We start from the raw sequence: 23,745 nt of genomic DNA on the forward strand, positions 1-23,745 counted from the left end.
GATCGGTGAAGAGAAAGAGCGAGATCAAAACAGCCACGAAACGTCCCGCATATATGTGCCCAAGTGTTGTATTGAAGCAATCAAGTGATGAATATCTGTTTTCCAGTATGTTGTTTTGAAATGTTTTTTTTTGTTGTTGTTGTATTGTTGATTTGTTTTTTACCGAAGCAGCTAATAAAGCATGATGGATTTTTACAATTTTGCCTCTTTCCCGTAAGATTCTATAATAGAATGAAACAATAATGCCAGTTATAAATAAAGACAATAATTGAATAAATTACGAAACACTTATTTTATTTCTATTGTATCTGAAAATGTTGTGTAATACTACAACCTGAAACGACAAATAGATGCGTTTGCCTGTACAGGAGATAAAGGAAAAAAACAACAGCTGTGAGATGGAATAGTCCAAATCACCAAAGTAAACTGGGCCTGGGCTTGTTGCAGGGATCTGAAGTTTATTTGCTGCGTGTTGAAAGTTGGGCAGCACGCTAACGTCCTTACTCTATTCTGTATGCTCGTATTGTACATAACTGTTTTTGGGGCAAATAAAATGCAAGTAGGGATTAAAACCGCAGAATTAATGATTGCTGGTGCTGGAAAAGCTAGCGCTAGATGCAGTGTTTTGATTTTGTTGCCATGGGTACCCACAAAGCAATGCGAGAAAGTCACGTGGTCTGTCAATGTCTATAGATAAGTTTTTTTGTTTGTTTAAATCACCTCATTGCCTAGTGAGTTGTTTCAGTAACATTTTCAGTTGTGGTAATAAACCTTTTGTTTTTCTTTTTTATCTGACCTTCCTGTCTCTGGGCTCATTCATGTTACCTCCCCTGTCGCCTAGCAGAGCCGGGGCGTACCATGTTTCTCAGGTTAGGGTTAATCCATTCATTCTACAACTGCACGTGAATTATACTTCATACACAGATCCACAGTCTCTGATTGCTCTGAAATCTCACTGACAGCCAACAGGTAAAAAGGAAAGTCCAGACTGACAGTCTCTGTGGGGTTTGTGGAGATCAGGGAAATTATTTTGCTGCTATTGTTAATAATCATCATCATTACCATTGCATTAATAATATAATCTACAGCATTGATATTGCATTCAGATGTTTAAACATATTGGCACCCAATTAGCCTTTATTACAGGTGCAGTTATAACCACTTTAAACTGTTGAGTTGAATCTATAATCTTAAATGCTTTTGAATGCTTGTTATAATCTTAAGTGTGTATGGGCTGATTCTGTTGATTCTGAGTACACTCTGTGCAAAGTCTTGACAGGAAACTGCAGGTTTGCAGAGTGTGCTTTTGCAAAAGTGAAACTAAAAGCAGAGTGTAAGTGCAGGTTATTCTGAGGAGCTGTTTGGATGATGCTATTTGAATAACCAGGTTGTTCATTATTATCTTTTATACTTTTATATTCTTTTATTAAGCTTCTAGTAGTGGTTCTTGATTAAAACATTTATTCAATATATTACACATATAGTTTTAGTAAACTACTAACAGTCAAAGGAGCTTGCAAAGAAAAGCGTCTGGACTTCTTTAAGTTACTTGAAGACGTTTCACCTCTCATCCGAGAAGCTTCTTCAGTTCTAAGGTAAACTACTAACACATTTGAGAGTGGCCTCTGTTTGACTGCGAGCGTTAGTAGGTGAGAGGTGACACAGAGTGTCGAGTGAGGTCGTGACACACACACACACACACACACATAGTAGATACACTCATTTATAGGTTAGAGGTTAATCATGTTTTCTTGCAACTGCGGGCGTGCAGAAGTGCTATCTCACTGCAGAGCATGGTCTGTGGTTTCGGAGAAGCGGCAGTCAAAAGGTTGACAGGAAACATCTGCCATGAAGATAGAGATAATGTTCTTTTTAAACTGTGTTAAAAGTCATTGTGGTCTTGGAACCTATGAAGTGTATCTGTGACGTTGAAGGGGCGTCATTAAATTCAAACCCTGATGGTATAAAATATCTGCTTATGCTTTGATTAGTCGGAGATCAGCGCTGTCTGCGTACGGCGCTGGTCCCCCCACGCGTGTATTTCATTAAAGTCAATCATTTGACCAAGCTCTTCTGGACCATGGTTGTTTTTACTCTCCTTCCTCAATTTCTGAACCTTAACAGGTTAGGCCGTGAACTGCTCATGCTGCATTCTTTCTTTGGCTCTCGGAGGAGGCGGACGCACTTTTTCTCCTCTCCCTTATCTTCCCTGCTAGTTCTTATGTCCTTGTCTAGTCTCGTGTTTTTGTATTACTTTCCCTGGAACACTCTCTCACAGTCTGTTCTCTAAAACCTAAAAGAGAATTATGGATTTGATCAACTGGTCTCTGAATGCTATTGACACCCTTTTCTCAACGAGAAGTCTGAGCTCGGGAGAGCCCGAGTGCCCTGGAGGGACTTTCCCTGCCGGATACACGATGGACGGGTGGCAGGAATGGAGGATCGTGTTCCTGGCGTGACTGTCAATCAAGGACGCTGAAGATATCTACCTATTCGGAACCATGATAACAGGGTTCTTGCTGATCGGAGCTGGCTTGGCCCTGGCTTATCGGAGAATTAAGAAAGCGGAACCGGCTGTTCAAACACCCCCAAGACTGCCCGCTGGAATTGAAACGATGGGACGAGGTGCGGCTTCTCAGAAAGGGCTCAGTGAGTGCAGCATGGATAAGAGCTTGGAGGCGCTAACGGCTGCAGTGAAGGCTCAGAATAACACCTTTGAGTGTATGTATGTTGGATTACATCAGGAAAGAATCAACTCAGAACAACATCTCTGGGCGGAAGCTACTTCTCGGATCAGTTGGCTGCGGTCGTGAGGTCTCAGAATCTGCTCTGTGAGCAAAAGAGTGACAAGACCACAGAATCGACGGCTAATAACATCACGGAGAAACTCGCAGCTATTAACGGGAGATGGAGAGACCAGTGTCGGAGTGTTAAAAACAGCTTGAAATTCTCATCAGTTGTTTGCAAAAGAAAAATTACCATCATAATGCGGCTACCCCTTCGGCGCCAGCTGTGGGCTCAAGGCTGGGGCTGAACAAAAACTCCCTGATAACGACTGTGTTTAGTCTGTTCCTTCCCATTCCATGCAAGGCCACCTGGGTTGGCTGGAAGACTGTTTACTTAGCCTGGCAGGGTGAAGGACACTGTCTCAGCTGAACTCTGGACACGCACACACATACATATACTGATACTGATAAGCACTCACTGACGCATCACCCTCCCTATCCAACGCCACCTCCAACGCTTACCTCCCCTCTGATGTGGACATCGGGTCAGCTGGAGGCGCAGTTGAAAGATTGCAGCGGTCCCAGATCAGATGTAAACACTGGAACTCTTTCCCATGTTGCTGTCTGTGTTTATTGTGCTATGGTGTGTTGATATCTGTGCATTCCTGTATTATCCTTTTGTGTTACACATTTCGATGTTTTTTTCCTCGCTACCTAGCCTGACCTGTCTCCCCAATGTGATGTTTGTATTGTATGTACGGTCGGCAAGGTCTGTCATCTCAGTTGTGGGCAAAAGACCTGCAACTGACAAATAAAGGCTCATCTCATCATCTCAAGTGCATCACAAACTATTGGAATTGGATCCAACTTTGTGAAGCAGATTTCTTCTCAGCCGCTGTTTTGAACATTTCTCATTTCCTCATGAACTGTATTAAACTCTGTAAATAAACTGAGAACTATTTCTACATTTGAAACTATTAATTCATTTTCCCATTCACTTCTGTACGTTAGTGTATATGTCATGGCCTGGGTCTAGGGACCCAGGGCTCATGTATTTTAGTTTATGTTTATATTTATATTTTCCGTGTGGTGTTTTGGGTTTTTCCGTGTGAGCTTCCGGATGTTTTGGTTCGCTGAGGAGACTGCAAACCCGGAAGTGTTTCTGCACTAGAGACAGCCACACCTGCCGCTCGTCCTCCTCTGCCAGCTGCAGCAGATTACGCTCGTCTAATAGACTCTCTCTACCCGATCGTGGTAGTCTGCTTTCCAGCCCGACCAGCTGATGGAACCGCAGCCTGACACGCCGGCCCCGGCACCATCAAAGAAGCGATGCTCGCGCCGCTGGCGCTCTTCACCGCAGCCGGATTCCCGGACTTCACAACAGCCGGCTGTGGTGAGTCATAAGGACAATTTTTCATTTTCCACTCCATCTGTTTGTTTACTTAGGGACTGTGAGACCGCCAAGCCTGTAACTCAGGCAGCCACCCAGTCTATAGCTAAGCAGTCTTCAGTTCAATCATCTACCTCACCTACCTACAGCAGCCTCCACTCCACTACCCACCCCAGCAGCTCTGAATGCTGCTGGGAGTAAAATGAATTCCATTAGTGTGTTAAAGTCTTTTCCTGTGACGGTGGAAATGGAAGGGGAAGAAAGAAAGAAAAGACTAGAAAAGATTGAGGAGATAGAGAGTGTTGCTAAAGATTGTATCTCGCTGCCTTTACCCAAACTGACTGCCTGCACTGCACAGCCCCAGCCGCAGCATCCCGGGCCGGCCGTGCGCCCTGTGCAGCTGTAATTAGTACCGCCTCTGCCTGAGGCCTCCACACCACCCTCAGCCTCACTGTCTGCTGCTGCCACCCTACTGACTGCTTCTCTCTCTGCTCAACCAATTGCTGTTGCTGTGCAACCATTCACTCCACCATCAGGCACCTGCAGCTCAGTTAGCCGCTCAGGCACCTGCTCAACTTCCTCAACAAATATCACTACAGTCAGTAGCTCTATCTCTAGTACCGTCACCTGATCTATCGCTAACATGGCCAGCTGCCCAGCCTTAGCTGTGGCTCAGCCAGCTGCCCTGCTAGTTACTCAGCCTACAGCCCAGCCCCCTCGATCCTCTGCTGGATGTTCAGAGGAGCTCAGTCTGCTAAGTGAGGGCTGTTTACCTGGGCTGGAACAGACTGACTGCACCGCACAGCCCCAGGCGCAGCATAACGAGCCGGCTGTGAGCCCTGTGCTGTCTCAACCAGCTTCACCTTTGCCAGAGGTCTCGATACCTGCTGGTCACGCATCTGTCTCTGCTGAAGGGTCCGAGGGGTCGCTTCAGCTATCATCTATTTCACCATCCACATCAACTACACTGCCATCATCTCCACCGGCTGCTGCTGTATCACCATCATCATCGTCAGTAGCTGCAATGTTGTCGGAGGGGCCTGTGCCGCCAGTGGATGAGCTCAGCGAGCCAGAGGAGGAGCTCAGCAAGCAGGAGGAGCCCGCAGCACCAGCCGTCGCAGCCCGTGACAGTATAAATAAATGTTAGACTGGGCTCCATGGAAACACTGGGACTGGTCAGCTTCTGATACCATCAACAGCTTTGACATTCATGTCTTTCTTTTCTCTCTCTGTTTCCTCACAAGCTCAAAGTCTCTGCAGCCTGTTTTTATCTGCTATCATCAGATCTTCATCAGCCTCGTTCACATCCCCTCACACACTCTACAGCCTCATCAGCACTGACTTCATCTTCACTGACTGATGGAGCACAACATGAACCTGTGGAGGCTGAAACACTGTCCTGTCAAACATCTCCCCGTCACCACTCCACTTCTGTCAGCCTTTAAATGAACCCTGCTCAAGTCTGTCACTTCTGTTTGGAGCCAAAAGGAAAAACTGTTGTTCAGTCGTTTGGAAAGACACAACATTTCTGAAAGCACTCAAACTTCTTCACATTTGTCTTCAGACACATCCTGAACATTTAGGAACTGTAGAAAGTTTCAAACATCAAAGGTCTGAAATACAGAAAAACAACAACAGCTGCAGTCAGTGAACTCACCTCAGAGTCTCCAGTTGACAGTTTGAACTCTCCAGTCCAGCACACAGAAGCTTCACTGCTGAATCCTGCAGCTCGTTTCCACTGATGTCCAGCTCTGTCAGATGGGAGGGGTTGGACTTCAGAGCTGAGGCCACAACTTCACAGTGAGACTCTGAGAGTCCACACTGAGACAGTCTGTGATGATAGAAAATATAAAATGTGTTATTATAAAAGCAGAAAATCTGCATTGTAAACACAGACTGAATGTATATGAAGACTAAACAGAGTGAGGTCATAATCTGATGAATCTGCTCTTCACATCTGTGCTTCAGCTCCTCTTACTGTGTTTGACATGACACAACGATTGAGTCTCTCTCAGACCTGCAGACTTTTAATGAAAATCTTTGTTTGGCTTTAATCTGCAGATGAAGGAGGAAGATGGTGTCACATTTAGGCTTCCATCATGTCCACAGTCTGTCAATGAGATCCGATCCAGAGTCAGAGTGAAGACACACATGTGGACTGTTTCCTGTTTTGAATCTGACTCCAGAACATTTTGAATGAGTTCAGCTCAGTGAAGAGTTCCAGCTGGAAAGATGATCTCTGTTTGCTACCTGCTGTCAGGTACGACTGTTCACGTCCACACGCAGGAAAAACCTGCTGACTGTTACCAAACGGAGCAGAAATCTCATCACTGGACAATAATGATGAATGAACTCAGAGCTGCTGATATCAGATCTGATTTCAGGGGAACTAAACACAGAAATGATTGGCTCGTTTTAGCTTTCTGAGCCATTATCTGCTGGTGTGTCGCTAGTTGGCAGAAAATGATTTGTATTCCTGTTCAGGGCTTCAGTGTTTATGAGTCCAGATCCAGGTGACAGCAAGTCACAATGATGTTACCTGTCTGTGTCCAGCAGCAGCCTGTATGCACTTTGAATATTGTTATAACCTGACATGGATCAGTTTGTCTTTGATTGGTTTGTAAATGTCACTGTTTCCATTGGACCTGAGTGACGGTACAAAGACAGAGAGGGAGAGAAAGGAGAGAGAGGATGGAGACAGCAAAGAGAGAGCAAACACAAACAGGTGAGAGTGGACAGGTGACCAAGGTCAGCAACCAATCAGAGAGCTTCTGTTTGACCCACAGTCACTGATGATGACTGCACATAACCAAGCAGTGTGTTACTCTGATATCAAATATGGATCCTGCTCTTGTAATAATGATCATCAGATGATATTATTGTGTTATTTTGTAGCTGAATACGATGTTTGTGTGATTATCAGTGAAAGAAGCAGTGAGGAGGATGGAGAGAGAGAGAGGACAGAGGGTGAAGTTAGAAACACTAAAAGGATTTTTCATGGATTTCATGGATGATTTGAGTGATTTCCAGCAGGACACTTAAACATGTCAGTGGACGTCCTAAAGAACATATTCACTGATATGAAACGTGTCATTGAACAGGATTAATATCAGTGGAAACATGGTGGAAACAGCTGTGACTGCATGGATGTGACACACTTCAAATCTGTTCTCCACTCTTGGATTTGGGATCCATGGAGCTGCTCTGTGCTGAGTCTGTACAATAAAGGATGGTGTGGAAGGTTGCAGCGTACGGACACAAACACTGTGTGGTTACAACCTAAACCTCACACCGTCTATAAAGCACTGACGACATCATGACGTTTGCCAGGAAGTGAGCTCGGGGATGTAAACAGCAGCCAAACACACAGCAGTGACTTCCATCAGCAGAAAACAGGGACGACATTTCAGCAGCAACAACTAAACATTGAACAATCAGCTCTGTGATTAATGAGGACATGAAGTCAGACATTAGGAGCAGCAGCAGGAATGAGAGTGAATCCATGAGCTGCTGTAACATCAGCTCACATATTTGACACATGTTCAGTCCAGATGTCAGCAGAGTCTTCTCACTCAGTTTGTCCCACTGTGGGCAGTAAAAGAGCACAGCTGGTTCACCTCTGAGCCCTCACACTGAACCACAGGTCTGTCACTCATCAGTACATCACACTTTAATCACACTAAACCAGAGTCTTCCTCAGCACCTTCATCCTCACTCACCATGTTTATGCCACTAAACTCTGTGTCTGTAGTTCTGTCTGTAGTCAGAGGAGAAGCTCAGACGGTGACTGCTCTGGATATTTGTCTCTGTTTTTAACATTAGAGTCCACTTCACTACAAAGAAGCTCTTCACAGAGTCTTATTTCTGTCTCTCTCTAACAGCAGTGTCTGAATGACCAACAACAGCAGCAGCAGGTTTAAAATTCTGCCCCCTAATGACACCACACAGGTACTACATGTAGATGTGAGTCTACAGCACACAGTGTAAGCGCACACACACATTTTATCTGAGAAACTCAAACTAATGAGAGTTGTTTACTACTGTGTATATCCGAATAATTAAACTACTAATCAGCACTAATTAATGATGTTAATGATCACATCTGGACTCACCGAGCCTTTCTGCAGTTCCTCACAGCTGGAATCAGTCTCAGTCGTCCCCACTCTGATGTGTTGTACTTCTGCAGGTCCAACTCATCCAGAACCTCCTCTGACATCTGCAGCATGAAGGCCAGAGCTGAGCACTGGATCTCAGAGAGTTTCTTCTCTGATCTGTTCTCTGACTTCAGGAACTCTTGGATCTCCTGATATACTGAGAGGTCGTTCATCTCCATCAGACAGTGGAAGATGTTGATGCTTCTGTCAGGAGAGATTTCATCATCATAATCATAACTGTTCATCTCCTTCAGGTTGTTGATAACACTCTGGATGGTTTCTGGACTGTTCTCTGTCTGACCCAGCAGACCTCCTAAGAGTCTCTGGTTGGACTCCAGACAGAGGCCATGAAGGAAGCGAACAAACAGGTCCAGGTGGCCACTTTTACTCTGGAGGGATTTCTGCATGATTCTCTTAAGAAAAACACCAAGAAAAGAGTTGCCTGCAATATCATCACCATGGTCATCACCATCATCACTGCCATCACCATCACTGCCATCATCACCATCACTGCCATCATACCGGTCTATCCCCAGAAAGTCCTCCAGCACCTCTGTCTTCCTGTTGATGTGACAGTGGAACATGTAGACAGCAGCCAGAAACTCCTGAATGCTCAGATGAACAAAGCAGTAGACTGGTTTCTGGAAGATCACGCACTCTCTTTTGAAGATCTCCGTACAAACTCCTGAGTACACCGAGGCCTCTGTCACATCCAGACCACACTGCTCCAGGTCTTCTTGGTAGAACATGATGTTTCCTTTCTCCAGATGTTCAAACGCCAGCCTCCCCAGCTTCAGAAGAACTTCCCTGTCAGCCTCCTTCAGCTCCTGTGGACTCGTCTCATGTCCCTCATGGTACTTGTTCTTCTTCCTCTTTGTCTGAACCAGCAGGAAGTGTGAGTACATGTCAGTCAGGGTCTTGGGCAGCTCTCCTCTCTGCTCTGTAGTCAACATGTGCCCCAGAACTGTAGCAGTGATCCAGCAGAAGACTGGGATACTACACATGACGTGGAGGCTCCTGGATGTCTTCATGTGGGAGATGATTCTGCTGGACAGCTCTTCATCACTGAATCTCCTCCTGAAGTACTCCTCCTTCTGGGCGTCAGTGAAGCCTCGTACTTCTGTTAGCCTGTCAACACATGTAGGAGGGATCTGATTGGCTGCTGCACGTCGGGAAGTTATCCAGACGAGAGCCGAGGGAAGCAGATTCCCCTGGATGAGGTTTGTCAGCAGCTGGCTGACCGATGACTTCTGTGTGACATCAGACAGCAGCTTCCTGTTGGTGAAATCCAATGAAAGTCTGCTTTCATCCAGGCCGTCAAAGATGAACAAAAGCTGAGAGACAGCCAGCTTCTCTGCTGTGACCTTCTGTAATGTTGGATGGAAAACATGGAGCAGCTCCAGAAGACTGTACTGCTCATCTCTGATCAGGTTCAGCTCCCTGAATGAAAGCAGAACCACCACACTGACATGTTGGTTCTCCAAGCCCTCTGCCCAGTCCAGAGTGAACTTCTGCACTGAGAAGGTTTTTCCAACACCAGCCACGCCGTTGGTCAGAACCACTCTGATGGGTCTCTGTTGGTCAGGTAAGGCTTTAAAGATGTCCTGGCACCTGATTGGAGTATCAGGGAATGTCTTCTTCTTCGAAATTGTCTCCAGCTGCCTCACCTCATGTTGGGTATGAACCTCTTCACTCTGTCCCTCTGTGATGTAGAGCTCAGTGAAGATCCTTTTGAGGAGGATTCTACTTCCTGTTTCATCACTTCCTTCAGTCACACGTTCACATCTCCTCCTCAGACTGATCTTATGTTCATCTAAAACCTCCTGCAGACCAACATCTGCAGAAAGAAAGAAAAACAGAAAGAAAACTCTTCAATGTCTGAACAACAACAAGAAGTCCAGTTTTCAGAAATGAGTCCATCAGCAGACAGATGTTCAGTCTTACTTTGTACACAGGTGCTCTGACTGGCTGTCTGCAGTCCAGCTCTGGTTCTGGATCTTTCTCCACACTGGGGACAGGAGGAGTCTCCTGATGAAGCAGACTGGTCCCAGTGTCCACAGCTGGTAGAGACTGGATCCTTCAGGACGTCCTGACACAAAGCACAGCAGGACAGCTGCTCCTCCTCACAGACACCGCTCCTCTTCCTCTGTCTGTGAACACATTTCTTTATCACTAACATCATTTACTGACTGTTGCTAAAATATCCAAATTTAAAAGATGGTGCAGAAGTTCTGATGGTCATAGAGAAAAGTAAAAATGGAGATACTTTTCTGTTTGAAGGCAGCGTTCAGTCTAGTCCTGCACAGACTTCAAAGTAAAAACCTTCCATCAGAGCTGCTTATATCCTTCATGTTTTCCAGTCAGTGTGCAGCTTAGCTTGGTTTAGTTAATTTTGATTAATTTACAGAAGTAACTGATTACTTACAGAAACATATCCAAGGTGAACAGGTTCCCCTCCAGCACCAAGCAGCTCTAAGCAGCTAAAACATGAATGAATGTAAAAAGTGTCCCAGCTGTCAGTCAGACTGTACTCTGTGCCACATTACAGATGTGGTTTCTGACAGCTGCTCCAGCTGCAGGATCAAACACATACAAGTCCAAACATCTTTGCCTTTGCTGCTTCTACACAACATGTAGTTCTTGTCCTAGTGCTTGTCTGTGCAGTGACCAATCACACTCCTAAGTATGGCAATCTTATAGATGACTCTAGGTTTGGTGGTTTCCAGGACAACATTACTTGTCTTACTGCATTTTTCTGAAATAGATCTCATCAAATATCCTTCACAATGACTTCACAAATGTTCTTCTTGAAGTCAAAAATTCCCATAAACACCCCAAACCAAAAATATTTAAAGATGTAAAGGAGTTGCAGATGTCACATAAAAGCCAATGGAGTAAGTACGGGATGTCACTGAAGTTTGTAGGTGTGCTGTTAGGAATAAAATGATTAAAAAAGCTGTTTTTATGATTTTTCTATACACATTGCTATGTGCTCATTAAAGAGTTGGCTTCATTCAGCGCTAAATTGAATTATTGTGATTGAGATGTAGAAGTCCAGAGGGTTTTGCAACATGTTTACACATCATGCCGGTTAAAAGTCAGTGTGATCTTTTCTAGGCCAAAGAAGTGTGAAGAGAGTGTCCCAAACTTAGATAATAAATAGAATCAGTGGGATGATATTAATAATCAAGGCAGGACGGTGTCTCATGTGTGTTATTCTAAAAAAGGAGCAGATATGAGGCGACGTCAGAGATAAATGGAGAGGAGAAGATTCGCACAGAGAGAAACAGGACTGCCATGTCACTTCTGGAAGAACGTGGTCATAATAAATCGTGTTTTATTATGAGGGTCATCCTCTGTGTGATGACAGATGGCTGATTTCACACCGAGGTCCAGGGCGGTAAACTTAAAGTAACTTAAATCTTTTAAGTAACAGACATTCTCCTGTACTTCCTTAAGAGAATAAAAAAATGAACACGTCGGTGTGAAGGCAGACAATTGAATAGTTTTGGTAATGTCGTTTACGGCTGTTCTGAATTGTTGGTATAACTGAAAATTCATTGCTCTATTAATGATGGTGAGCCTTTATGAACCAGAAACAGCAAAACAGGCCGAAGCTCTACAATCACCATGTTTCACAGATAGAAAAACACTTTATTTATTCTTCTCATTTAATTCTCATCTCTTGTCATGTGACTTATCCACATGACATTTAGCTATAGGAAGTGTTTTTTTGGAGAGTTTATCCTTGCAGCCCTGCCATGAACACCACTGTGGTTCAGTGTTGTCCTGATGGAGTCTCATTAACAGCAGCCAGTATGATCCAGGCTTTAGCTGCTGGGTCTCTTTGTGACCTCTCAGACTGTTTAACAGATCAGACACAAAGAGAATCAGAGCAGCTCTGTTCTTTAAAGACAAACATGAACCCACTCAGGTCACACTTTCCCCACAGACATGAGCATCACTGTCCTCAAACAGCAAATGACCAAGTCGAACATTTGGATCTTTTCTCTTTCATTGTTTTCTTTTTAATGAATCTTTGTAACAATCTGAGGATGTTTCAGGTCATATTTATCCAGGAAACACAAACATGTAAAGGAGTCATCACAGCTCTCTGACCTCGATGGTCCAGGTTCACCACTGAAGAATGGAGGGTGATCATTGGACCGGTCACTCCTCGCAGACGGACAGCTGGACCCTGCAGACTGTGACCTCTGACCTCTGCAGACACAAACATGATTGAAGCAGCTGTGATCACACAGACTGCAGATAATGCAGCTGTTTCCTGTCAGTAACATCCTCTTAGATTAGAGTTCAGCTTTTTACAGGAAAACTGGACAAAACTGAATTTTGTTACAAATTCATTTTCATTTCCTCTCAGCTCACAAACACAGTCAGACAATCAACAAAAATTCACATGTACATACCCGATATCTGACTTAAAAACATATGTGAGATTTATATTTCCAGTTTATCCAACACTACTAAGCATTCTTTATCTTTAAGCTCTCTTATTCCTGTCCGTTCTTATCTTTCTCCGTCTCTGAGGGAGGTCAAATCTTTCTTTTTGTCTGTTAGTTTCTCAGCTGATGTTTTTTGAGCTGATAGAAACGCTGCATTTGAAATGACCTGGCACTTTAAAAATGTTTTCCCTTTATTCTCCTCTACAGTAGGCTAACTAGATGCTGAAGCACCACGACTGCAACTTATGGACACCTGCAGTCATTCACTGTCCCACTTTTAACCTGCGACTTTAGCACACATCATCTGTTTTTATGCGACATCTGCTGGTGATAAATAAAGGAACAGAAGCCTTTCATGTGTTTCTATTTAGGCTTAGATGTTTGAAAGCTTGTAGTGATGTGAAATAAGGACGTCCAAAATGTGTTAAACCGTGCAGCAGCCCATGTCGCCCGTATCCAAAACTGCCACTGTACACAGGAGAGGAAACTGAACCATGATTAACACTAAATCAAAGAATATTAATGAACCCAGAAAACACATAAACACTGGGTCACAGGACCGTAATAGAAAAGAAAAGTTGCTGGTACTAATGCTGCCCCGACGTCATGCCAGCGCAGCATAAAAGAGGAGCTGAGACGTCCTGAGGGCGGAGCGCTCATAACTTAGACCTGTGATGTTTTGATGTGTGTGTTCGCTCTCCTGTATGTATGCAGTAATAAATAGCTTGACCACGGCTCTTTCTGTGTTGCAGACTTTTATCAGAAAATTCCACAACAACATCATGATATAGACTTGTAGTTTGCACCGATGTGTTTTCTAAATTCTATCACACACATATACGTGAAAGTGAGCGCGAGACACTGATGGAGCTCATAGAATCTGTTGCACATCTGCACTGTGTTCAGCATAATATTAATTAGACATTAATTAGAAAAGCTGTATTGTTGATTTGTCTGCTATTCTACTTAAAAGGTCAAACTAATATATGATATGGACTCATTACATGTAAAGTATTTCAAGCCTTTACTTTTTATAATTTTGATGATGGTGCCCAGGGCACCAAACAGCCTAGGACCGTCCCTGCCTGTGTACGCTCCATGTCTTGTGTCTCTAAAGAATTTTGTTAAGTTGTGCGTTCTCCCTGTCTTGTTGTACCTGATTAGTTCCAGCTGTTGTTTAACTGAATTTCTCAGAAGAACCAACTCGAGGGATTAATAAAGTTCTCTCTCTGTTTCTCCTCTTTAGCCTCGTTACAAACACCGCAGCTAACTGTGGATTTTCCTGTTTTAGCTCAGCCAGCAAACAAAGCAGAACCACTTCCTGCTGAAGAGACAAAGAGTGAAAGTTTTTAAATAAACTCATTGCTTCAGCAAAGAGCAGCACAACAGTGAGACAGATTTTTAGCTTCAGTGTTCTTATTCTCCACTAAGTCATTGCTTCTGTCACTACTTAGCTAACATAAACTAATCTTTGTCTATTAGCAACCAACCAACTCAAAGAGTTCATGTTAGTAACAGCTCACCTCTCTGCAGCAGACACAGGCTGGACTTTAAAGTTAATGGGACGATGTGCTGACGTGTCACTCCTTAGGGACACACAGCTGGGTTCAGGTTCAGGTTCATGTTTGCGTTTAGTTCCTCGTTGGCTCCTGTGAATAATGATGGAGCAGTGATGTGAGTGCTGAGCTGTGACATGGAGAAGAGTCATGGACAGTTAGAGACGGTCATCTCACCTCTTAGCTTTGGTCTGGCTCTCATGTTCCCCACACAGAGTGCTTTTAGAGGGAGGGACTCCCTCCTCTCTGTCCTCACACTGATCCATGCTGCTGGATTCACATCAGCTCACACACACTTTCTACCTTCACCTGCAGAGGAAACACAAATCATTCATGTGCACATCAACTGAAATCCTCCTTTCCATCACGTGTGCTGTCCAAATATCAGCTGCTTCTTTCCTGCTTCATCTCAGTGTCAGCTGAATGCAGTCAGACAGCAGTGTGAGGCAGAGGAAGCTGCCATCAGTGCTCTACTATCAGTCCACTAGATGGAGCAGTGAAGCACACACGATGCATTCACTGACATACAACAACAGTCAGCACTGATAGAATTATGATGTTTATGATTATGGAATATTTATTTCAATACTGTTCATTATCAACTTCTCAGATCATTCCAGAGTAAATTAATGAACACATTACTGTTTACTTTCGTTTTTCCTAATTTCTCATTAATGCTCATTTTTGCATTAACAGGACTTTTATTCTTCTGTTATAGTTGCTAAAGTAACACACACACACACACACACACACACACACACACACACACACACACACACACACACACACGTACGCTGCGTCCTCTGTGGACTCTCAGTGAACTCACAAAGTACGAATTATAAGTACACAAACACGAACCTACCTCAGAATGGTGGACTAACTACAGTGGGACTTCAGCAAATCCCTCAAAGCCTCCATAAATCTATCTACAGGATCAGTGCAGACTGACAGCAGTGGTCAGAGGGAACCAGCAGGGGGTGCTCACTGAGTCCTGTTAAATATTCTCCATGAATCCTGGAGAATATTTAACCAACAAACATGAACTCTGATCCTTCATAAAACAACTTCAGAGTCAAACTGGAGACCAGACTCTGAAGCAGGTCCTCATATCAGGACTCCAGTTTGATAGTTTGACTGTGAGCCTGTTCAGAGTCCACATGAACATTGAGTGTGATTAAACATCACAGCACAGTCACACTTCTTCTGTTAAAGAGGATCAAACAGTGGCAGATGTGTGAAGAACATTTCATGATGTTGGTACCGACCTGCAGCACAGTCTGATGAATACGCCCACACAGACTGTTAGTCTGAAGTGACGTGAGGAGAACAAACCTGCACACTCTTTTTGAAAGGCTCTGAGCTGGATGTTGGAGACTTTGTTGTTGCTTTGGAGTCTTTATCAAACACCAGACGTCAGAGATGAAACCAGTCTTCGTGTGTTCTCCGCAGAAACACACTAACAAACAAAGAGCAGCTGCTCTGTGATGAAGAGGAAACCTCAGAGACTGGAATGAAAGTTGCACTTACTCAGCTTCTTCCCATGAACGTCTTCACTCTGCAGCTCTCTGTTGTCTGGACCAGGTCTGTGTAGAAACAGAAAATCCTCTGCTTCTTCTCCGTATCAGTCCTCTGTGTCTGCAGGCTGTGTCACATTAAACACTTCACACCATAAAAGATTCGTAAGTTTCTGTTGACAGGGCAAAGACCAACACTAATATTAAATCAGTTTGATTAATAATTAACCTGCAGCAGGTTTCTGCTCCAACTCTGAGACCTTGAAGAAACCTGGGAACAAATAATGTGATGTGCGTGTGTCTTCATGTTGTAGATTTTATTATATACTGTATCTCTGTATACACTGGACATATACTATGTCATTATAATCACATATACTCACATATATACTATGTGATCATTTATACTTGTATACACTACATATACCTACACTAGAATCACTGGAATATATTGGAATCACTGTGTTAAGCATTTAACCATATTCAAATCACAAAACCCACATAGGCCAAGTATTATCAACAACTATTTTTAAAAAGTCTGTGCCACCTCGTTCTATAAGCACCAAACAAAGGGTTAACTAAACTTGGTACTACTGAGGATGCACCTGAGACCCTGTCTCTGCCTGTCTTCCCTGCTCAAACTGGTGAAAAATCCTTCTTTAACAAATATTGTAGCCTATCTTTGGCAAACCCGACAAAGTTGTCAAGAGGATTAAATGTTTTTACTGTGCTGCTGGCGTTGCACCTGTTGTTTTGACAACTTTTGAACTGTCCATAGAACTGTTAAAATGGACCCAATTAAAAATGATGGATCACAAGGGAATTGTCTTGGAAGTTTAATTAACAAAGTCCGCAGACTCAGTCAGCTGTAATTAATTAAGACATAGCCCTTCTTTAAGTGCAGGGTAGACAAAGACATTCCACAGTCCTTGAGATGGGGCAATGTGTAATTAACCTCCAACTAAAGAATTACATCCCAAATCCCTATAGAACACGTCAGAGTCAGAGTGTCATTAACTGTTTTCAGTGGCACAGATAGAGGTTTATCAGAGGAGGAAACTTGGTTGTTCTGCACTCACATTGAACAGAGTTCCTACAGCTTGTTGAATTCAAAAATCTAAAGTGAAATAAACGGACCATAATGCCATTTCATCTGCTTTTAATACCTTTTTAATATCCTTCACTGTTTTAAAGGATTTGCACAGTTCTGATGCTGCAAACACTTCTTGTGTCATTTTCACTACAGTGCAGTGAAAATAGACTGTAGTGGTTCACCATCCCATCAACCTCTTCAATCTGAAAACCTCAAACATACAAAAGAATATCTGGGTCCTTCACATTACACTTTGGAAACAGCAGTTGTTACAACCCGGCTCAAAAGCCGCAACATAAAAAAGGAGATGAATACCAGAGTTTGGGTGAGAAAAGGTTTCATCTTAAAATGGAAAACCAGGTTGGCTAAAATGGTTGCTGCCACCAAGGCAAAGACAAGTGAGCTCCCTGGGAAGCTTGCCTCAGGTATGCTTTTATCCACACCTGACTAGGTGTGGCCAATTAGCACCAGCTGAACACACTGAGCAGATTAGAGGCTGCAGAGGGACGTAACACAGTAAATTACCACTGATGTCAGATCCAGAACCATCACTTTACTCTTTGAACTTCATTTACCTTCCTTTTGGGTTTTGTGTTTCATCATCTCCAGCTCGAGCTGTCTTGGGTGTTTAAATTTCTCATGGTCCAACAAGAATTCTTCCTGCTGTTCAAATGTTACATTTGTGTTTGCTGATAATTGTGTGTTTAATAAACCCTGACCTTCAGTAAGAACCAATACTCCTGAAGTCCAGAGGCAGAAATCTCAACTTTAAAATGATCAGCATTTTCTAAAAGCTCATCTTTTCTGTCACGGTTCTGGGTCGGTTCAACCCAGCATTTTGAGTTCTTATGTTTTGGTTTATTTTTGAATGATGGACTGTCTTCTTTCTCTGGTGCTTTATTCATTATCATTATTATAAGCTATGTTTCGGTTATTCTTGATAAGGGATTAATTCTTATGTTTGTGATATTTCTCGGGATTATGATTTATATGCTGTTTACTTTCTGATACTGGGTTTATTATTATATTAGTAGGTTTTGTTCAGTGTCAAGTCCGTCTCTCTGTCTAGCCCATGTCTTAGTAAAGTGTGGTTTCCTGTTTTATTGTGAAGGTCTGTGTCTTATGTTAGTGTGTCCAGCTTCGCTCTCCCTGTCTCGTTAGCCCTCTCTCTCCAGCTGTGTCTCCCTCCTGTCTTCCAATCCCTGATTACTTCCCTGTGTATATTAGCCCTGTGTTTGCCCTTGCTCAGTGTCGTGTCGTACCCTCACGTTTACTGTGTGTTCCGTCTGCTAACCTGCCTGCTTAGTTTGTTTTGTATTCTCAGTTTAGTTTAGTCTATGTTCTGTTACTGCCCAGCAATAAAGCTGAGTGTTTTGAGTTTACGTCTGCCTCCGAGTCCTGCATTTTGGGTCCTTCCTCCCTGCCTGCCTGCACACAGCCATGACATTTTCAATATTGATTGAGGATTTCTTCTGAAGAAGACTCAATTCATTCTTCCACCAAGGAAGCCGTGGCAAATTTACAAAATCACAATGAGACTCTGTGTCCAAAACAAGTGCCTATGAAAGTCTGTAATCTAGTTTTACTACTCTAACCAATATAGAAAAACAAACTACATACACTCATCCCTCATCTTCAGATGGTTCATGGTGAGGGGGACTTGTTCCCTAAGGCCCAGAAAAACTGAGCAGCCCCTGCTACATAGTTACCACCAGAACAACCTGGATGTCATTCTGATCCTAAATCTCTGCTCAGGAAATAGTTTAAGCTTTTAGCCAATTCATGTCATGCAATAATGAGAAGCATTAACAGGAGAACAGTCAGGGTCACATGATCACTGTGTCAGCTGCAGATGTTCCTGCTGTTATCAGCTGAAGCTTGAGTGAGTGACATCTGGAAGGACAGAGGGACACTATTAGAGGACAGATGTTGCACCTGTGATTTCTCTCACACTGAGTCCAAACATGGCTCTGTTTTACCCCGGGCTGCTCAGTGCACACACAAACCTGGGGGGGGCCACCCGGCCCATCAGCCATCAAATCTGCCCTCACTGATGCAACATTTCTCTGTGAGTGTGTGTCTGTCTGCATTCTTATTAAAACAGCACAAAGTTTGACATGTTCATGTCTGAAATTCACACAGAATAAATCCTTTCATCAAACTGATGGAGAGATTTTAGGAATCCATTCTAAAAGTTGAACATTTGGACTTCAGCCTGGGTGTCATATAACCAGGGAGACATTATAGTCATCAATCTGATTCTAATGAATAATAAAAAAGTGTCATATAATCCTGTTTGTAGTTGTGTTCATGTACATTTGTGTTTCTACATGAGACACTTTGGCACCTTTACTGTGGATAAAAAGCATCAAGCTGCAAGAAGTGGAGGTGCAAATGAGCCTGAATGGTCATAGTGGACATTTCTACATGATGCAGTTAAATGCTGCTGTTTCTTCATGTGTGTGTTGCTGTTTGAATTCAACAAACAGTAAATGTGATCCGCTTCATTCAGAAACAGAAAGCTAACATATTTGCTGATGTCCTTATGGTGCTAGCTTAAAGTTACGGTGTAAACGTTAGCTTATATTGTAGTAAGGCTGTTACTGTTTAAACGATGTTAGCACAGAAATATTAGCTTCTGTCATGACTGATGAAGTTACTAGTTAATAAAGTTTTCAGTAAAGTGTTTAATCGCAGCCACAGATTGACAGCAAATATCTCGATTAGCTTCGATGCATCTGTAATAAATATGTGCAAGTTTCAGTGCTTCGTTTAAACTGTATGATACTTATACTGACCCAGGGTCAGTGTAAAATACAATCCTAGCTGTGTGAACAAAGCCTGGCTCCTTTGATCCTGCATGACAAACCTCAGGATGCAGGTTATTATTACTCTTTCCTGCTGGCACACCTGTCACACCTGAGAGTCAGCTAGAAGCAGACTGCCAGACTCTGTAATACTGCAAATGATCAGTGACTCAGGTTAACACTAAACTTTAAACAGTACCTCTGTGTCTCTCTGTGTGTGCTGAACTTCTAGAATCAGATTGAGTCAGGCTGCATCAGCTGAAGCTGTTATTTGTAAATATCAGTATTTTTTAATTCAGGTGTGGGGAAAATACGTAAGACTGCAGTGAAGCGATGCACCAGATTAATCCCTGGCCAAAGGTATCGTACTTAAATCAGACTGCTGAACCAGCCACATCAGCCTTTTGTGAGGTCTGTTTAAAGTAGACTAAAAATGAACTGCAGGTTCCTGAGAGGTGGACTGTGAGCACAGAAACACACGTTGATACATACAGCTGCAGCTGTAGCAAGCTTACATTATTTTAAATAGATTTGTTACTCTGACGTCTGTGTCTCTGTTAGTCCTCTGACAGACTGGTGACCTGTCCAGGTGTGCTCTACCTATGACTACTGGGACAGGCTCTAGCCTCTGTAATAGAAATGTTCTATTATTCTCATTTAAAGTATTTAAGTGCTTATGCATATGCTTAGTTGTGACACTGTTATAGACTGTTCAGTGAAAGTTTCTAAAACTAGATGAACTTACTTCAGCGTCAGCAGTTTGAGAAAACAACTCCCTTTACAGGTGCTGATAAGGCCAAGGGCACAAAACAGCATAACCATTGATCCGTTAGGTTTCATAGCGAGACACGTGAAGTGTGGTAGGATCAGTTTGTAACTTCCTCCCTCTTCCTTGGAATGCATAAAGGAGTAGGAGCACCACTTCTGTGGCAGCGCTGACATGACTGTGAACTGTGATGTTTGATGTGTGTTGGCTCTCCTGTGCGCAGTAATAAATAGCTTGATCACAGCTCTTTCTGTGTTGCAGACTTTATTTACAAAATTCCACGACACCCCCCCACCCTCCCACTGTGAACATGAATTGAATATTCAGAAGAAAATGAATGGATAGACTGACATTTGTTTTAATACTTTTAGAAATCTGAGCTGTTGGTGTGGTAATAATATTAGAGCTGGCAATCTTTCTTACTGAATCTCTACTATGAGTCATGTTAACTGAGATTAATTCTATATTTACCTGACAGCCTGGACAAATGGAGCCTGTTCATATTTAATTGTAATATGAACCAATGATTTTCTGATTGCTGATTCCAAGAGAGTCTTTGTGGAAATCCTGTTTGGCTTTTTGTTATTTTAATTCTCTTTTCCGTTTGCCAGAACAGTTCTCCACAGTCACTGTCCACATGGGTCAGTGGGACCAAGTAGCACTCTGCTAATGTGTGGACTCTGACCAGTAACATCCAGTAAGACCTAGGCAGCCTTTTCTATCTCCCAGCTGGAGTTTTTTGTTTGTCTGTGACTGGAGAGTCAGATTTTTGTTGAGGCTGGAGGAACAGCCTCACACTTGCAGAGGTAAGTCAGTTTGCAGAGATCCCTCCCACCCTGGCTTTTATGTGCTAGATTTCTTATCTGAAAGAGTAATATTTCAGTGACTGCTGCTTATACCACAGGTTAATACACTCTACTGATCCCTGATGGGAGAATCATCACCTCTGCCAACAAAGAAGCCTGGTGGATGTTTGTTTACAGTCTGATGATGGGACCTCGTGCTCTGCATGTTTGTCTCTTGATTATTATTCATACACAGTAATGTGAAGCATGCTTATATCTAGTATAACTGAACCAACCTGGTGCTCTTCATTTATGGAGGCTGTTGAGTCTGAATGTTGGATGTTGTGTATCTCGTGTTCTCTGGGCTTTGTTGTCCTCAGTCTTTTTGCAGGATCAGAAAACAAAACCAGGAGGCGCGTAAATGTTTCTTCTCCAGTTGGATGATGATAAGACTGTGACACAGGATGCCACCTTTAGTCTTGTGATGAAGCAAAGCTCAGGAAGAAGTTTTCTATCATCATGATCTCCCCTGAAGTTTATCACTATTAGCCAAGCAGTAAGTCCACAATACTGTAATGATGATTCTGAGTTTGGTCATGGTTGCAGAATATTTTAATAATAAACAATTATTTTTTGTAATTCATATTTTTTCTGTTAATCAAAAATTTACTTTGTGAAATTTGTATTTGAGAGTGAAGAATGTGACAATATATTTTGGTTCAATATTGAATTCATTCAGTTGCAATTGTTAAATGAAAAAAATATATATATTGTTTAGCTAACTAATTTATCGAATATATATATATATATATATATATATATATATATATATATATATATATATATATATATATATATATATATATATTAGTTTTAATAAATTAATTTGACACCTGTATTGAAAATTCCATATTCATACAGAATCAGTTTGGTATCATTGTTTGTCTGCTCACTGATTGCTGAAACTAAGAGCTACTTTGATCTGTTTAGATCTAAAGTATCCAAAGTTGAGCTCTAATGTTTCTTCACCCTTGTGTGTGTGATATGTGATTTCCTACATGCTGGCAGAGCAGCAGTTTGTGCTCACAGATGGTGACGGTGTGGAGAGACGGTGGTGTTTCCTCAGAAGAACCAGCAGAGTCACAAAGGACACCAGTCCATCTCACCACCGTGACTCGCTGACTGATGCTCGTCTGCACTGCACAGAGGAAATCACCTGACCGAGGTTTGTCCAGTGACATGTTATGAAATGTATATTTGATTTACGCTTACAGATATGTTTTTCTTGACAGAGGCTCTGCAGAGGTTAGACAAAGAAAATATGTGCTTTACACTTTACTGTGATTTACTGGGATATTTGTTGCCTGATGTTCAGCAGGAATGGAGAAACGGAATCAAAGGGAGATGTTTTTGCTGTTTTTGTAATGATGTAAGTAAATCTTCAATATTATTTATTTTCTTGGTTATATTAGGAGTGTTTCTGAGTGAGGGGGAGAGGAGTCATCATCCAGGTAAAGTGATGTAGATCAGTGGATACACTTGTCTCCCCTTTAAAGGAGACAATCTTAGAGAGAGACGATCCGAGTCATCCTTAAATGTTAGTGCTTTCAAATACACAAACATTTTTAAAGGACAAAAATGAACATCCAACTTTGACTGTAACACAAAATAAATCTTTGCATGTGTGTTTTCAAACTCTCAGATGGGCAGCATATCAGTCTTGGACTGTGTAACCTGCAGCACTGAATGACCACCACACATGAGCATGTTCCTGCAACATTCAGCATCTGATCCTTCATCTGTGTGCTTCTGCTTTTGGTAAGTAGAGTTACCCAACTCCAGTAACTCTAAACACATGCCATCCATTTCTAACGGCCTGGTTACTTCCTGTCAGTTACTTTAGAAACCATGTGGTCACCTGACCTAACACTGTTTCTTCTTCTTCCCCTTAATGTTCAAGTGTCACATGTCAAACAGCTGGAGAGGAAACTACACCAGTGTACTGAGATGTTTCACCAACATGTGCCAGATGCTGTTCCTTCGTGGTGACATCACCAGAGACAGCCCCGCCCACCTCAGAACCTCGCCATTGATCATGATGATTATAATGATGACAGCGAGCAGAACTAAGACTGTAAAAATCCACGACCAGAATGTTTAGATGCTTTCTAATTATTAATGAATACTGAGAGCCTCTTTCTGTGTTCTGTCTGTTTTGGTTTTTTTTACCTCATTTGTTACTAACAAAGTTCACCAAACTCACACAGTTTACATTCTGTATGTTTCCATCTTTACCAGCCACACTCTAAATGCAATTAAGAAAACAAACCTTAGAAATAAACAAATGTGTTAGTAAAGAGTGACTTGTACTTCTGTCCCATTAAGCAATGGTTTAACAAATTTCACTGCAAACTATAAAAGGAATCTGGATTTAAATAGAACATAGTAGTGATGGATTAAGTGCAGGAAACACTAGTATTTGGTGTCTATG

At 42.5% G+C, this 23,745-nt stretch overlaps 1 protein-coding gene and 1 pseudogene across 1 annotated transcript in view; one reads left to right on the forward strand and one right to left on the reverse strand.

The window, feature by feature from the left end:
• Window positions 1–15,937, reverse strand: part of LOC146371305 (protein NLRC3-like) — a 36,145-nt gene extending 20,208 nt beyond the window's left edge. Inside the window, exons 1-7 of the mRNA XM_084907808.1 lie at window positions 15,817–15,937; window positions 14,467–14,598; window positions 14,257–14,382; window positions 12,390–12,491; window positions 10,215–10,420; window positions 8,229–10,107; window positions 5,774–5,947 (exon numbers count right to left, since the gene is read on the reverse strand). Of these exons, the coding sequence (XP_084763934.1) occupies window positions 5,774–5,947; window positions 8,229–10,107; window positions 10,215–10,420; window positions 12,390–12,491; window positions 14,257–14,382; window positions 14,467–14,555 (2,576 nt within the window). The 5' untranslated portion in view covers window positions 14,556–14,598; window positions 15,817–15,937. The remainder of the gene's footprint in view (window positions 1–5,773; window positions 5,948–8,228; window positions 10,108–10,214; window positions 10,421–12,389; window positions 12,492–14,256; window positions 14,383–14,466; window positions 14,599–15,816) is intronic.
• On the forward strand, window positions 2,307–4,181 carry LOC146371306 (uncharacterized; annotated as a pseudogene).
• Window positions 15,938–23,745: the final 7,808 nt, after the last annotated feature.

This window comes from Perissodus microlepis, chromosome 16 (assembly GCF_051167445.1).
Source record: "Perissodus microlepis isolate ML-2025 ecotype Zambia chromosome 16, ASM5116744v1, whole genome shotgun sequence".
NCBI lineage: Eukaryota > Metazoa > Chordata > Actinopteri > Cichliformes > Cichlidae > Perissodus > Perissodus microlepis.